At 39.8% G+C, this 17,954-nt stretch overlaps 1 protein-coding gene across 3 annotated transcripts in view; it reads right to left on the minus strand.

Annotated features, from left to right (window-relative positions):
• Positions 1-17,954, minus strand: part of micu1 (mitochondrial calcium uptake 1) — a 117,263-nt gene that overhangs the window by 61,108 nt on the left and 38,201 nt on the right. For all 3 annotated transcript variants that reach the window (XM_059946488.1, XM_059946487.1, XM_059946489.1), the window contains one exon: positions 12,638-12,800. In XM_059946488.1, coding sequence (XP_059802471.1) covers positions 12,638-12,800 — 163 coding nt within the window. The remainder of the gene's footprint in view (positions 1-12,637; positions 12,801-17,954) is intronic.

Genomic DNA, 17,954 nt, shown 5'->3' on the forward strand with positions numbered 1-17,954 from the left:
CAGGACTCACATCACCGGGTTCAGAAACAGTTATTACCCCTCATCCATCTTGAACCAAAGGGGACAACTTCACTTGTCCTATCATTGAAATGTTCCCACAACCTATGGACTCACTTTTAAGGACTTCATGTTCTCGATATTTATTATTATTACTTTGTCTTTTTGTATTTGCAGTTTGTTGTCTTTTGCACACTGGTTGAACACCAAAGTTGATGCAGTCTGTCATTAATTCTGTTATGGTTACAGGTGGCCCCCACTTTTCGAATGTTCACTTTACGACAACTCGCTGTTACGAAAGACCTACATTGGTACCTGTTTTCGCTAACCAAAGAGGATTTTCGCTTTTACGAAAAAAAGACGCCCGCTTTATCCGTATGTTTACCCCGGGGAAGATTACAATGACCGTGAAGCCTTGTGCGGGCAGTTGTTTGCGCATGCGTAAACGTGCGTATGCATGTATGCGCCGATTTTTTTCGCCAAATCAATTTTGTCTCGCTGTCTTCCCAAGTTTGATAAGTGAAACTACACCATACCTACAATACTTCAACTTTATATAGGGTGTATATTTATCATATCATTCCTGCTTTTACTATATGCTAGTGTTATTTTAGGTTTTATGTGACATTTGTTTTGATTTGGTGGGTTATTTTTTTTGGGTCTGGGAACGCTCAAAAATTTTTCCCATATAAATTAATGGTAATTGCTTCTTCGATTTATGGCATTTCGGATTACAAACGGTTTCATAGGAACGCTCTACCTTCAGATCGTGGGGGAAACCTGTATTATGATTAGCTCATGCTGATTTGAGTGTGTTTCTACATCACATTGACTGCTCTATTTATTATAAATTACTATGATTGCACATTGCACACTTAGACAAAGATATAAAGATTTTTACTCCTCATGTATATGAAGGATGTAAGAAATAAAGTGAATTCAATTCAATGCTACTATGGATTAACTGAGTATGCCCACAAGAAAATGAATCGCAGGGTTGTATACGATGACATATATGTACTTTGATAATAAATTTACTTTAAACTTTCTCAGGCAGGTTTTGTGTCATGTTTCATGATTCATTGCCATTTGCTTCACAATATCAAGGTTCTACTGTGAATTATGAAACTAAAAATCCAAATGTTCAGTAAGTTAAAATCCCAAGCTTTATCTGAACTCTTTACTGCAGATCAGGAAGAAACGACAATAGACACAGCAGTGCGAGGTGGCTTTCAAAAAGGTAAAGGAAATGGTGACATTACACATTAGGTAGAGCAAATCAGATGAAATGCACTAAGGACAAAATTGTGTTGGTGGAAAAGACAGTCAGAAACAAGGTGAATTACAGAAACACAAGAACAATAATGAAAGCTTGAATACCTCTCTACAAACAACAGATGATGTTTTGTTAAATGCTTTTATAGCTGGCAAATTACATTCACATAAATTTAATTTCTTAATTATCCTCTTGAGCAGGGTTTCTCAACCAGGATTCTGTGAGAGCTCATGATTAAAAAAAAGTTTTCTGAACTTCGCACAACATGCAATGCTAATGCTCACAGTAGTGGGCAATGACCAAGCAGCTTTGTTAGCAATCTCAGCCTAGTATGGCAGTGCCATATTTATTTGGCTGAGTTCATTCTCAGTTTTTGACACAAGGCACTGCTGTTGATAATTGGTGAGTGCTGTATGCACAGAGGAAAGGACGGTAGGTTGATGCGGAGCATGAAGTGCATTTTCTGAGCTTTGAACTGAGTCACCCAAATCATTCTCTTACCACCCCCCCCCCCCACCAAATTACCTCCTCCAACTTCCCCTATGCACCGCCGTCTAACTTATGGGAGTGGACAAACTCTACCAGTGTGGTAGATAATTGGAGGGAAATTTTCACTCTAGAGGCAGTCCAATGTGGTGATTTTTGAAAAGGAGTTATTAGATGGAAGAGGAGGATTCTAGGCTTACAGACAATTCTGATACGGTTAATGCTGAAGAATTACAATCTTCCAAGTTATTTCACTCCACTAGTGCTGATTATTTTAAATAGCTATTGGAATCAAAAAACAAGAGTAAAGCTTTAGTTAATAAAGTCACAATCAGTAAAAAAAATAAATTAATTTATTTAGTAGCAGAACTTATTACCCAGAAAAGCAAATGTCACGTCGTTGGTGAGAACCTAATAATGCCAACATGTAAAAATATAGTGGGCAAAATGCTAGAACAAGATGCAGTATGAGAAATTGTAAAGGTTTCACTCTCAAACAGTATGATAAATCGATTTATTGATGACAGGTCACATAATGCTGAAGAGGTTTTCTGTGATACATTGAAAAACAACTGCTTCTCTATCCCAGTTGATGAGTCACCAATAAATGTCATGGAGTAGCTAGCATTTGTAAGATTTGTAAATAATGGTGAAATCCAAGAAAACTTTTTCTGTTGCAAAGAACTGCAGGAAACAAGCAAAGGCCAAGATATATTTAAAGAGCAAACACGAGGAAATCTGCAGATGCTGGAAATTCAAACAACAACACACACAAAATGCTGGTGGAACACAGAAGGCCAGGCAGCATCTACAGGGAGAAGCGTTGTCGACGTTTCGGGCTGAGACCCTTCGTCAGTTTCGGTTAGTCCTGACGAAGGGTCTCGGCCCGAAACGTCGACAGCGCTTCTCCCTGTAAATGCTGCCTAGCCTGCTGTGTTCCACTAGTATTTTGTGTGTGTTGTTGCCAAGATAGATTTAATGTTTTATCTTCATATCAAGACAAACAAAAGGTTTGTCTTGGAGGAAATGTGTTGGCATCTGTACTGATGGTGCTTCATCAATGATTGGCGCCATAAGTTTTGTTTCTCTTGTAAAAAGAAAGGAAATCCTGACATTGTCACAGCTTTCTTCACAGAGAGGTACTGATGTTAAAAACTCTTGGAGATGAAAAAGAAAAAGTTCTGGATGATGCGACATAAATGGTTAACTTTATTAAGCAAAGACCAATTCACTGGAGGATGTTTAAAAAACTGAGAAAACCTGGACAAAGAACACAACAATCTCCTGCTAAATACAGAAGGCCGGCAGCTTAGCAGAGGAAGAGTTTTCAGCAGGGTGTCTGAGCTGAAAAGCAAGTTGCAGGAGTATCTTCAGGAAAATAATAGGCTGGATTTTGCTGAGTGCTTTGAAGCTGAAAAGGCTGCAGAAACTAGCCTAATTAGCAGACATTTTTCATCATAAGAACTAGTTGAATAAGTCTCTGCAAGGCCCTGGAGAAAATGTTTTGACTTCAAATGACAAAAGTCTTGCATTTAAAAAGAAACAAAATCTTTGGAAAAATCATGTTGCAAAAGGAAAATCTTGAAATGTTTCCACCGCTGCTCGGGCTTGAGAATGAGGAAGGATATCAGAAAGTCTCGAGTCCTATTGAAAACCAAATGGCAGAACTGCAAAACAAAATTGAACAATATTTTTCCTCCTTTTCAACAAATATATATGACTGGGTGGGGGAATCCCCTTTTCTGAATCTTCTGCTCAGCCTGAGAACTTGACTTCACATTTTATGCATCTGAAGAAACTTTTGGTGTCCTCTTTAATACTACTGGCTAGCTTACTTGCATATTCCATCCTTACTTTCTGAATGACTTTTTTTAGTTGCCTTCTGTTGGTTTTTAAAAGCTTCCCAATCCCCTAACTTCCTACTAAGTTTTGTTCTATATGCCCTCTCTTTGGCTTTTATGTTAGCTTTGACTTCCCTTGTTAGCCACGGTGTGTCATTGTTCTTTTAGAATACTTCTTCCTCCTCTTTGGGACATATATATCCAGTGCTTTCTGAACTGCTTCCAGAAATTCCAGGCATTTCTGCTCTGATCACTTGCCCCAAGGGTTCTTTTACTTTATGCTCTCCAATCAATTCTGGTTCATTGCACAACACCAAATCCAGAATATCTGCTCCCCTAGTGGGTTCAACCATGAACTGCTAGGCACTCTAGAAATCCAAACCCCCTCCCCCGCCCCCACACACCAGAATCCAACACCAACCTGATTTTCCCAATCTACCTGCATATTGAAGTCCTCATGACTATTGTAATATTGCCCCTTTGGCATGCATTTTCTAGCTCCCATTCTAATTTTAAGCCATATCCTTACCACTGTTTGGGCATCCGTATACAACTCCCATCACTGTATTTTCATCCTTGCAGTTCTTTAGCTCTTGCCACAATGATTTAACACCTTCCAAACCTATATCACCTCTTTCTAAAGATTGGATTTGATTTTTTTTTACCAAAATAACAACTCCGTCCCTCTGCCTTCCTGCCAGTCCTTTCGATACAATGTGTATCCTTGGACATTAAGCTCCCAGCTGTAATCTACTTTCAGCCATGAATCAGTGATGCCTACAACATCATACCTGCCAATCTACAAATGTGCGCAAGTTCATCTATTTTATTCTGTATATTGAGCACTGTCAAATATAACACCTTCAATCCCGTATTCGCCTTTTGGTTTTGTGTGCCTTTTACTTTGCAATTCATTCTGTTGACTGCAATTTTGCAGCAGCCTCTCCTAACTACACATTGCCTCTCTTTGTAAACCAGCTACCTCATCTTCAGCACGATTATCCACCTTTCCTACAGTACTTCTTGCACTGAAATATATGCAGTTCAGAACAGTAGTCACACCATGCTCTCATTCTTTTGATTCCTAACTTTGTCTGAGGTCTTGCTGACATCTGCCTCCACAACCTCTCCACTAACTGTTTTGGTACTCTGGTTCCCATCCTCCTGCACCTTTCATTTAAACCCCACCATGCAGCATTAACAAACCTTCCCGCTAGGATATTAGACACCCTTCAGTTCAGGTGCAAACCATCCCTACTGTCCAAGACCCACCTTCCCTGGAAGAGAACCCACAAACCCAAAAATATTACACTGTCCCTCTGACAACTATATAATCTTCCTAGTTCTGGCCTCACTAGCATTCCTGAGACCACAACCCTAGAGGACCTGCCTTTCTTAGCACCTAACTCCCTACACAGAACCTCATCACTTGCCCTACTCATGTCATTGGTACCTACATGGTCCATGACTTCTGGCTGTTCAGAATGTCTTAAGAATGCTGGGGACTCAATCCCAGATATCCGGAACTTGAAGTTAAAAACAAGAATCTGGTACATTGTAACAATCTGAAGAATTTAGGAACAGAATCTTGTCATTATCAGGACACTTGCAAACAAAGTTGACTATTCTTTATTTATTAGCTAATATAAAGGCAGCATGTATAATTTTCCAATGGTTGTCGCCCTCCACCAGAATTAAATGTAGTCTAACACAGTGGTCCCCAACCACCGGACCGCAAAGCATGTGCTACCGGGCCGCGAGGTAACAATATGATTTGGCGATATGAAATGATATGAGTCAACTGCACCTTTCCTCATTCACTGTCACGCCCACTGTTGAACTGGAACGCACGTGAGGTCATTACCCATGCAAGGTCATCAGTTGCCTAAACACAGAGATACCCTAGCGCCAGGGGTCACTGGTTGGCCTTGGGTAACCGGCCGCCTCGTGTGGCCGACAAGAAGTGCCGTTACTACTGGCCTGGAGTGCAGACAGATGGGCACCGCCTCTACCCTCTTTACCACACCGAATGTTCATGGGGAAGCTGGTGCTAAAATACTCGCAGATTACCTAATTTGGGCTCAGGGTTTCGTAAGTAGCAGAGCAGCTACCTCGCTGTGACCTACTGAAAGTCATCCTTCAAGCCAAACTTTTGTCGGCCGATAGATCCTACCTACCTCCGGGGGGGGTTTGGGCACATGCCCTGTCGTACTTCTTGCTCGGTCGGTCACTCTCTCCGGACTGCGACCAGCACTTACCTTGTGTTGCAATAATTTTATATGTTCATATGAGGAAAATATGCACTGTGTGTTTAATATTAAATTTATTAGATAAACCCTTTTGGAAACAAAATTGAGTGTATTAACCACTTATAAGTGACTTATAGTTGACTTATCACCTATATTCTGGTCGTGATTAACACCCCCACCCCATCGGCCGGTCCGCAAGAATATTGTCAATATTAAACCGGTCGGCGGTGCAAAAAAGATTGGTGACCCCTGGTCTAACACGCCAATCGTATGAACATCACTTATCTGTAAAGTGATTCTCAAAATTATTAACATGAAGTAACAGGATACATTTGTAATTTGAATCAAGATTTTGATGGCTGAGCAATAATATTTTCAATTTCATATTTCATGCCAAATGAATGTTTTTTCCCCAACGGCCAAGGGCAAATGTTTGATAGGGGTCACTTTCAACAACATATTGTTGAAATTAAGTCATTACACCACACAGAAAAATATCTTCACTTTCCCGTCTTACATATTCCAAATTGCTATGAGTACCTTGCCTGTTACTAAAGACAAAGTTTTTTTAAAAAAAAAACAAACCCAAGAAGGCTATTGACCTTTTGAAACAGTCTAGTAAAAAAAATGCAATACAGCACATGTTCTTTGGAAGGGAATACATGATCAAGAATTAAAAAAAAAAGGCAGAAAACAGAAGAATTCATGACTTCATAAAGAATGACAATAATTATTTAAAAAAAGAGCAGAAATGGTTGGCTACTTAAGAGATACAGACATGTTCAATTGCTCAACAGGTAACTGGTTCATGTATACTGAGCTAATTCAACAACATTTAGAAGCAAATTAAATAGCCAATGAGAAATCAGTACTAATTCTGCTGCAAACATGAGGAAATCTGCAGAAGCTGGAATTTCAAGCAACACACACAAGATGCTGGTGTAGGCCAGGTAGCATCTATAAGAAGAAGCACTGTCGACATTTCGGGCCGAGACCCTTCGTCTGGACTAATTCTGCTGAGTGTATTGGGTTTATAGGCATACAGTTTACATTGAAGATTGACTGTTCCAAACACACCAGCTGAAATTAGCTTTGCTGACATAATGAAAATAATGCACTAATATCTAGAATTGAACCCATTTTTGATTGCAGAACACTTTAGGTTTCATAGGCAGAATCAAAAGGAAGAGGAGTCCATTTCAGCATATGTGGCTGAATTGAAAAGGTTGTCTGAGCATTGTTAGTTCAATGATAGGCTTAATAATGCACCAGGAGATTACTCAGTGGGGAATCTTACAAGAAAACATTCAAAAATGGCTCCTAACTGAAGTACAACTTACATTTAAAACAGCAGTTGAAATTGTTGTATCAATGTAAACAGTAGACAGAGACACTATTGAGTTGCACTCAAAAATGAAGGTAAGCATGAACAAAATTGCAATGTCTTAACACAAACCAGCCTGAGTGAACAAATTGTGCTACCCTTGTGGCAGGGGCTCACATACACCAGACCAACTCAGGTTTAAAGGTGAAATATGCAGAAAATGCAATAAAGTAGGACACATACAAAGTGTATGTCTGGCAGACAAAAATAAATGGACTGACAGACAAGAGAAAAAGATAAAAGGTCAAGATGCAGCTTCAAAAATAGCACTGGTCTGCATGCTATTGATGAAAAATTCTGATAATGATGAGAGTGACCCAAGACTAGGTAGCATAGAGATTTACAATGTGAAAACTAGTAGAAGACAATGGTTTACATCAGAGGTGAATGGCAAATTGATGATAAAGGAATTGGACATTCAATTGACTGTTTCAGTCGTTCCACAAAATGAGTTAGAACAGCATTTCAAAGATACCGAAATGAAGCCTGCAGATATCCAATTTCTACTGGAGAAAAGTGGGAATGACATTTGTGACAGTAAAATACAATGACCAACAAGTCACATTGAGGTTCTATGTGGTAAAAACAGGAGGACCAGCAATGTGGGGATATGATGGCTGAGACAACTACAACTTGACTGGAGATCCATCTGCTATTTGCAAGCCACATCTCCTGCAATGAAGCTAACCAAAAGCGAATTAAGAAAGCTACTGGATGATGCTGCAGCAGTGTTCAAGGATGACAATGGAAAACTCAAACATATCAAGGGTAAAACACTGTTAAATGAAAATGCCACACTCAAGTTGTATAAAGCTGATACGGTTTCTTATATCATCCGTGATAAAGTAGTCAGTGAGCTTAACGGCATAGAGGCTGCAGAAATATTTTCCAAGGTTAAGTGGAGCCCACAGGCAATGCCAGTGGTTCCAGTAGCCAAGAAGAATGGGTCTGTTAGGATCTGTGGTGATTTTCAGGTGGTAGTGATTTTGACCATCAAAACAGTACTGAAAATAGATCATTACCCTCTGCCCAGGATAAAGCATATATTTGCAAACTTTTTGGGAGGAAAACACTTCAGCAAAGTTGGCTTAGCTGAGGCTTATTTACAGATGGAGATGGAAAAAAAATCCAAAGTGTTTCCCACTATAATCTCTCAGAGCCTTATTTCTATAATATGCTGATTTCTGAAGTAGCATCTGCACCTGCACTCTGGCAGAAAGCTATAGACCAGGTGCTGCAGGACTGCCTGGTGACTCAGTGCTATCTGGATTGAATTGAATTGACTTTATTTCCACATATACATGAGGAGTAAAAATCTTATGTCTCCATCTAAATGTGCAATGTGCAATTTATAGTAATTTATAATAAATAGTATGTACAGCAGGACAGTCAATATAACATAGAAATACAATTCTGTCAGCGTGAGCTTATCAGTCTGATGGCCTGGTGGAAGAACCTGTCCTGGAGTCTGTTGGTCCTGGCTTTTATGCCATTTCCTGACTGGTAGCAGCTGGAACAGTTTGTGATGGAATGGCTCAGGTCCCCAGTGATCCTTCGGGCCCTTTTAACACGCCTGTCTTTGTAAATGTCCTGAATCGTGGGAAGTTTACATCTACTGATGTGTTGGACTGTCCACACCGCTCTCTGCAACATCCTGTTATTGAGGGAAGTACAGTTCCCATACCTGGCAGTGATGCAGCCAGTCAGGATGCTCTCAATTGTGCCCTGTAGAAAGTTCTTAGGATTTGGGGGCCCATACCAAACTCCTTCAACAATCTGACATGGAAGAGGCACTGTTGTGCATTTTTCACCACACAGCCGGTATGTACAGACCACGTGCGATCCTCGGTGATGTGTATGCTGAGGAACTGAAAGCTGATCACCCTCCCAACCCCAGATCCATTGATGTCAATAGGGGCTAGCCTGTTTCCATTCCTCCTGTAGTCCACAGCAAGCTCTACTGTTCTTGTGACATTGAGGGAGATGTGGTTTTTTTGACCGGTAAGGGTGATGAGGATCATCTCCAAAACTTGGACAGTTTTAAAAAGATTATAAGATGATGGGCTCAGAGCACAACACAAGTATGAATTCTTTAAACAAAAGATGATTGACTACAGTCACATCATGGATGCACAAGGATTACACAAGTGTGCTGAGAAAATTCAAACAGCGGAGGGTGCCCCAAGGCCGAAGGATGTGTCATTGTTGCAGTTCTTTTTAGCATTTGTCAACTACTATAACAGGTTCCTGCCAAACATGGCTACTGCCTTCTACCCCTTGAACTCATTATTGCAGATTAGAAAGAAATGGCAATGGACAAAGCAGTGTGAGGTGGCTTTCAAAAAGCAAAGTAAATGATGACATCAGACACTGTACTCATACATTATGATCCACGACATCCAGTGAAGCTTGCCTGTGATGTCTTGCTTTATGGTATAGGTGCAGTTATGTCACATGTTATGAGTGATGGGAGTGAATGCCCCATAAGCTTTGCATCAAGTTCTCTTACCACTGCACAGAAAAATTACAGACAGATTGACCGAGACGCCTTGAGTCTGGTTTGGGGTGTAAAATTTTCAACCGGTACTTGTATGGGAGAGCAGTTTACCCTCATTACTGATCGTCAACCACTTGTGTCCATTTTCAGTCCACAGAAGGATGTTCCACTAATAGCAGCAGCACACATGCAAAGATGGACTCTGTTTCTTGGAGGACACAATTACTAGCCTGAATTCAAGAGGACAACTAATCATGGATTAGTAAATGTAATTACGTTTACCCTTGGAAAAAGAAAAACTGGAAAACTTTACAAAATAGGACACTACTCTTGATGTATTCACCCTAATGCAAATCAAAAGTCTCCCAATTACAGCAGATATGACTCAAAAAGGAAACCAGAAAAGGCCCTATACTATCTGAGGTCTATATAGCCACTCAAAATGACTGGAATGTGCAGCAGAAACTCTAGTTCCCCCATTTTATCAGTGCCAGAATGAACTTGCCCTTGACGGATGTTGTCTTCTGTGGGAATTGAGAATTGTACCATTCAGGTTGAGAGCTAAGGTGTTGGAGGAGCTAAATGCCAGTCATCTAGGCCTGGGACAGATCAGCAAATTGAGCAGCATGCCCTGCACTGTACAGATGCCAACATATCCAGAAGAAGCCAAGAGCAGCGCCTCACCATCCCTAGGAATGGCCTGCATTGCCCTGGCACAGGACTCATATGAATTTCACAGGACCACTCACAGGCACAATTTGTTTTGGTAGTAGTGGACAGAAGTGTTCCCAACAGCCTCCATCACAGCCTCACACACTGTTGATGTATTGAGAAGTCCCGTAGCAAGGACTAATGTTCGAGAATACTTAGTCAATGACAGTGGACCAGTTTGTGATGGAACACTTTCAGTCATCCTAAAAATGAATGGAATAAGACATATTACATCTGCACCGTACCACCCAGCTACAAATGGCTTGATGGAAAGGTTTATTCAGAGTCTAAAGAACACGTTGTAAGCAATGTCAGCAGAACACTGAATCAGAAGCTTGTCAATTTCCTCTTTGCATATCATAATGCAGTACACTCCACAACCAACGACTCACCAGCTATGCTGTTCCTGGGTTGTCCCTGTGTTCACATAAGGATCTCCTTAAACCCTATCTCAGGAGTACACAGGACAAACAGCTAAGACAAATTGAAGGCTCCTCAAACAATGAGGTTTGATGTTTCATTCTTGGACAAGTAGTCCTTGCGAAGGACTACAGAGGTAATTAAAAATAGGCACTTGGAAAGATTAAAGGACTAAACTGGACCACTCTCCAACATAGTGGAGATTGTGTCTGATATCATCTGGAGACAATATATCCATCAGTTATGAAAGCAGAGTCAATTGTTAAGAGAAGAAAGGTGACTACCACTGTCAGAACCACTTCTTGCAGTCTCAGAGTCAATTCCTACAATCATCATGGAGGTCCCAGAACTTGAGATTGTGTCACAGCTCAAGTGTCACCTGCCAAGCAGAGTGATCCCCCTGATCAGCAAAGGCGTTATCCCTAAAGATTAAGAAATCCTCTCCAACAATTAAATCTTTAGACATGAATAGGACAATTTTATATTTTCTATGCTGAGGATGTCTGTACATAGTAGATGTATGAGTTTGTGGTTGAGATGCATTCTCTATTGAGTTGGAGTTTATAGCTAAGCAGGGAAGAGCGTTGAACATTTAACATTTCATTAATAGTTGAGCAATATTGTAAATATTAGTTGATTAAGCATTCTTGTTCATTTAAATGATCCATTACAGACTATATGTACAAATACATGAATAGCATATGCCATCATACCACCACTTAATGCATATGTGACTCACTTAGAATAAAAGCGCAAAGTAAGACTCACATCTCTTGCCTCTCTTGTTTTCCTTTGAATTAGTTTAATGCTTTCAAGTTACAAAACATAACACAAAGTATCAACAGTACAGAGGTCACAGTTTTAACACACCTGTTTAAAAGCGAATGACAGAAACAGTCATTTACTTATTTTGAACATACAATGAGTTCACTAAGGCTGCCATTGCTGGTGGGGGTGGGGAAGAAATGGGTAGTGGGGATATGCTCCCACTACCCATCATATGATCCAAATGTCGTGCATCTCAAATAGCCTCTGACAACCAAGTCTAGCTCCTGGACTTCATGTGAGGCCTAGCTACTAAGCCCAGCGGAACAGCTTCTACTGGCATGAGAAGGGGTTACTGGCACCTTAAAACCAGTCGCTTTGGGCAGATGGGGCTCGTCACTCATTGCTGGCAGCTAATATAGAAGAAGGAAATTTCTGAACTCACACCTCTGCTGCCTTGTGGATATACCCATTCAAGGGGAAGGCCTTGTGAGTAAACAGAGGAAAAAAATGCAGCGTAGGAATCACTACGTTGAGTTCAATGCTGACTGGCAACTCACGCGACACCAGTGACTTTGTCCCTTTGGATTCATCAGCTGTGTGGAGTGGGGGAGCCTGCTGCAAGGGCAATAGATTCCTTTCCATTTTGCACTGCCCTAGCTTGCATATATAACATAGATAGCCAGGATGCTTCATCTATGATCTACCCTGACTAATGGAGGGTCTCAATCTTCTAATGGGTAGAAGCACCAGGGAGCAAAACAGCCAACACTGATTACTTGGCCACAGATTAAAGCAAAGATACTTATACCTTCATGTTAGCAGTTTCTGTCTCTCTCATCCCTATTTGACAAATAACCAAGTCAGCTACAGTTTCTTAAGTTAGCTTTGATTAGCAAGATTAGAATTAATTGACTACTGTAGATTCAGACATGATTACCATAGAAACATTTCTGTTCCTTTCAAGAATTTTTTCATCAATATTAACCCAAGTGTTATTTTTCAACTTACTTTCTGGCTGCTTTTCATTTGGTGTTATAGATCGAACAAAATCTTGGGGGGTCATGAACACTTCAGAGTCTCCATTTTCACTGATGATCTTCAATGTTGCAAAGTATCGGAATATCTTATCCGGAGTAGAGTAAGCCCGAATTCGATTCTCATACTCCATTACCTGAGAAAGAACAAGAGATGAAATAACATCGGTTATAAGAGGAAACAGGTTACAATTGGCTCAAAAATCACACCTAGTCTTTTATTCAACTGTAAGAATTAGTCTTCATTTCTTCACTAAAGTCAAGAATAATTTCCTTACAGTTCAATTTTCTGCATTCTGAGGTGGTGATGAACTCAGTGTAGGACCAGAAGACTCTGGAGAAGAGGTATTTGTTGGAACAGGCAGTTATGTAGTTTGAAGATAGTACATTGCTTCTGCATTCATGCTCTGGCTTTGCTTGTGAATGAAGGGGTGCCCTGAACTTGCCCTTCTGAAAGCTCTTTCACTAATTTGTGCAGTCGTGGACCAGGGAGAATAAGCTGGTAGGAACCTTAGATTTTGTCAGAGCCTGCTTGGATTCTATGAATTGTTACCATTGTGCACCTGGTAAATGCTTATCATGAAGGAGCCTGGAGAAGATTGGTTGTTTTGTGTCTGAACTATACTTGATGAAGCCTGCCGGTTGAAGCCCGTTAGTGTAAATCAGGGGTGGCCAACCTTTTACATTCCATATATCAACTTTTTCATGCACAAGTTCAGATGCGCCATACAACTCTTGTACCCCCATTCAATTCTTGTAAAAATATGTTAATAGACATATTTATCATTTTTACATGATATATTGATTTAATTTAAAACAAGATAAACATTACTTACTTCAATGAGACTTTTAACAAAGATATTTTGTCTTCTTTTGATTTCTTCCTTTTTCTTAATCAAATATTCTTTTCTTAACTCAGACCCAAGCACTAGCTTCAGTTTTCCTTCTATTTCAGTCTGATGTTGTGTTTTATAGTGTTTATTAAGATCATGTGGAAGTGTTTTCACAAACAATGCACAACGGTTTTCCTGGTGGACCCACTATAAATAAGAACTCATTTTCCCACTGTTCATTGAATTCACGCTTACTATCACTTTCTGATTTTCTTTTGCACTGTGATGGGTAACTGAATGTAAAAACAAGGCTTAATTTTCGAAAAAGTACAAGACTGCAAATGTTCACAAAGGACAAACAAAGCTCAACTCTGTAGCGCATGAGTGTCAATTGTAAATTGGCAAAAACCTGCGACGCACCGCTGGTGCACACACCTGGCGCCTCAGAATCAAACAAGTATTAAACATATATTAGTTGTAGAACAACTGCAGAACAAAAGACCTTCTTTCCTAGTTTGACTCATTGAACTTTTTTAAAAATTGAAAACAGATTAATGTGAAAGAAGATAACATTCGTCAAAGGATGTACACGAATTAATAAAATCGCTAAAAATAATTGCTAAGTTTTAGATTTATTCTCAGTGAAACCCATTTCTAGCTCTAAGCTACTTGAATTCCTGTTATAGATTTTTTTTCTACAAAATCGGTTTTCGGTTAATATTTTTTGCATGAGTAGGCTTTTTTTTTATTATTATAACTGGGGTGCAATGTGCCACTTCTAATCATCCAATGTGCCACTTCTTGTGCAAGCGCCATAGGTCGGCCATCCCTGTCGTAAATAGTATCTTGATATTGGGCTTGTTTTATGTACTACCTCAAAATGAGACATGTAAAAAAGAAAACAACACACACAAAATGCTGGTGGAACAGGTCCTGATGAAGGGTCTCGGCCCGAAACGTCGACAGTGCTTCTCCTTATAGATGTTGCCTGATCTGCTGTGTTCCACCAGCATTTTGTGTGTGTTGCTTGAATTTCCAGCATCTGCAGATTTCCTCGTGTTTGCATGTAAAAAAGAACTCATTTTGAAAAAGCCAAATTACTAAAACTTGAAGTGGAATTCCACAAACTGTACTAAAAGACAAAAATGTGGAATATGATTCAATAAATAATGTGCAATGGATGGCTGCACATGAAGCATTCAACTTCAACTAATCATTTTTTTCTGCATCTGATTCCTTTAGGAACGTAATGTCAAATTAAATGCAGCTCTAATTACTAACATGAGTTATTATGAAAGGTGGTCTGGCAGAGCTTGTTAGAATGAAAGTACATTATGGTTCAGAAACTAGTTTTCAAATGTGAAAATCACCTGGCAACATAATTTGTATCTTAAAAAAATATAGCTTATACTGTCATTGATGAGAAACTCAATAATAATTCACATCTAAAATACAGTGTACGCAAAGATATACTACATCTAATGAATGAATGTGAAGCCCGATATTAATAAAACACATGACGTGCATAGTTTTCTTGAAAAAAACAAATATAATGTATACATCTTTTCTTCTGAACTGTGCTTTCAGATGTTAATAACAACGTCATCAATTCAAATAAGAGTCAATCCCGGGATCGCTAGAGAATTAGGGCAGAAATGGCTAACATAATTTTAAAGTGATTGAAGGAAAATATGGGGTGGGGAAGAAAGGACAGAGATAAGTTTTTTCTTTACCCAGAGAGTGGTGGATGTATGGAATGCCCTGCCAAGGATTGTGGTAGCAGATACATTAGGTACATTTTGAGACTCTTAGAAAGGCACATAGATAATAGAAACATGGAGGGCAATGTGGGAGAGAGGGTTAGACTAATCTTAGAGTAAGTTAAATGGTAGGCATAACACTCTGGGCTGAAGGACCTATAATGTACTGTAGAGTTTTATGTTTCCTGTTAATATGCAAGTGGCATCATCTTGGAGATGGTTTGAAAGGGAGAAAACAACGACAACTGTGAAGATCCCTGCTGCACCTGATGATCCTGTGATCTCTGTCTCAGAGGCTGGTTTTAAGCTGTCTTTAAACAGAGTGAACATGTGCAAGGCAGAAGATCCCGATGGAGTAACTGGTAAAGCTCTGAAAACCTGTGCCAACCAACTAGCGGGAGTATTCAAGAACATTTTCAACATTTCCCTGCTATGGACAGAGGTTCCCACTTACTTCAAAACGGCAACAACTATACCAGTGCCTAAGAAGAATAACGTGGGCTGCCTTAATGACAACAGTGATGAAATGCTTTGAGAGGTTGGTCATGACGAGACTGAACACCTGCCTCAGCAAGGACCTGGACCTATTGGAATTTGCCTATCGCCACAACAGATCAATGGTGGACGCAATCTCAATGGCTCTCCAGGTGGTTTTAGATCACCTGGAGAACACAAACACCTACGTCAGGATGCTGTTCATCGACTATAGCTCAGCATTTAATACCATCATTCCCACAATCCTGATTGAGAAGTTGCAGAACCTGGGCTTCTGTACCTCCCTCTGCAATTGGATCTTCGACTTCCTAACCAGAAGATCACAATCTGTGCAGACTAGTGATAACATATCCTCCTCGTTGATGATCAACACTGGCGCATCTCAGGGGTGTGTGCTTTCGTCTCTAGTCTCTACATATACATGACTGTGTGGCTAGGCATAGCTCAAATACCATCTATAAATTTACTGACGATACAACCACTGTTGGTAGAATCCCAGATGAAAACAAAGAGGGTGAACAGGAGTGAGATTTGCCAACTAGTGGAGTGGTGGCAGAGCAACAATCTGGCACTCAAAATCAGTAAGACAAAAGAGCTAATTGTGGACTTCAGGAAGGGTGAGACAAAGGAACACATACCAATCCTCATGGAGGGATCAGAAGTGGACAGTGAGCAGCTTCAAGTTCCTGGCTGTCAAGATCTCTGAGGATCTAACCTGATTCCAACATACTGATGTAGTTATAAAGAAGGCAAGACAGCGGCTATACTTTAAAAAAAAGTTTTAATATAAGAGTTTCAAGAGATTTGGCATATCAACAAATGCACTCAAAAACTTCTATAGTTGTACCATGAAGAGCATTCTGACAGGCTGCATCACTGTCTGTTATGGAGGGACTACTGCACAGGACCCAAAGAAGCTGCAGAAGGTTGTAAATCTAGTCAGTTCCATCTTGTGTACTAGCCTACAAAGTACCCAGAACATCTTTAGGGAGCAGTGTCTCAGAAAGGCAGCGCTCATTATTAAAGACCTCCAGCACCCAGGGCATGCCCTTTTTCTCACTGTTACCATCAGGTAGGATGTATAGAAGCCTGAAGGCACACACTCAGCGATTCAGGAACAGCTTCTTCCTCTCTGCCATCTGATTCTTAAATGAACATTGATTCTTTAGACACTACCTCACTCTTTTTTAAATACACAGTATTTCAACTTCTGCACGTTCTTTTAATCTATTCAATGTATGTAATTGATTTACTTGTTTACTGATTATTATTATTTTATTTTTCTTCTCTCTGGTAGATTATGCATTGCATTGAACTGCTGCTGCTAAGTTAACAAATTTCACGTCACATGCCAGTGATAATAAACCTGATTCTGAGACACAAAGCAAAGATTGGAAGGTGTGCCAAATGATCAAGGGAATTAGTCGTTGATGTTCATCACTGTCCACCATAATAACATGCTGCCAAGCCTATGTGCAAGCAAATGATAGCATTGCAGCCTATGTATGAGTGGGCAAAGAGCTTCAATTCTGATGTTTTCATATTAGTGACATACCAACCCTGACTATCTAGACTAATTTATGAAGAAAAAACATCCATGTCAGTGGGAGACGCTCATGGAGTGAGTACTGTTTTAGATTCGCTCCATAACCTTTACTTTTTTTGACCTTTGATCACCCTTATCCAACTTATTTTTAACTACACCAAAAGATACTTGCTATTTTTTTGGAATTATAGTTAAGAGTTTATTGTGAACTTTTGAAGATATGCAAACAGAAATGTCACTTAGATCTAAAGGACGAGAACATGGGTGCAACCCGAACGGTAATGGAAAGAAGCAAGCTCATCTGCAACACACTGTATTAACTTATGAACTGTTTATGGAGGTTTTGGATAAAAAGTTTGATGAACTACAACAAATTTTTAAACAAGATATAAAGGCTTTTCAAGATTATATGGTTAAGACGGATTCAGTAATTAACCATCAGCAAGTTCTTATCGCATCTCTGCAAGAAGATGCTTGGAAACGAGATTTGACAATTGAAAAATTGCAACAGGATTTAATTTCGACCACTAAATTGGTGGAAACTCTTAAAGCCAAGAGTGTCGACTTTGAGAATCGGTCCAGAAGACAGAACCTACGTATACTTGGTCTCCCAGGCGGCATAGAAAAAGACGACCCTTCAAAATATTTGCTCAACTT

Source organism: Hypanus sabinus, chromosome 21, assembly GCF_030144855.1.
Source record: "Hypanus sabinus isolate sHypSab1 chromosome 21, sHypSab1.hap1, whole genome shotgun sequence".
Lineage (NCBI taxonomy): Eukaryota > Metazoa > Chordata > Chondrichthyes > Myliobatiformes > Dasyatidae > Hypanus > Hypanus sabinus.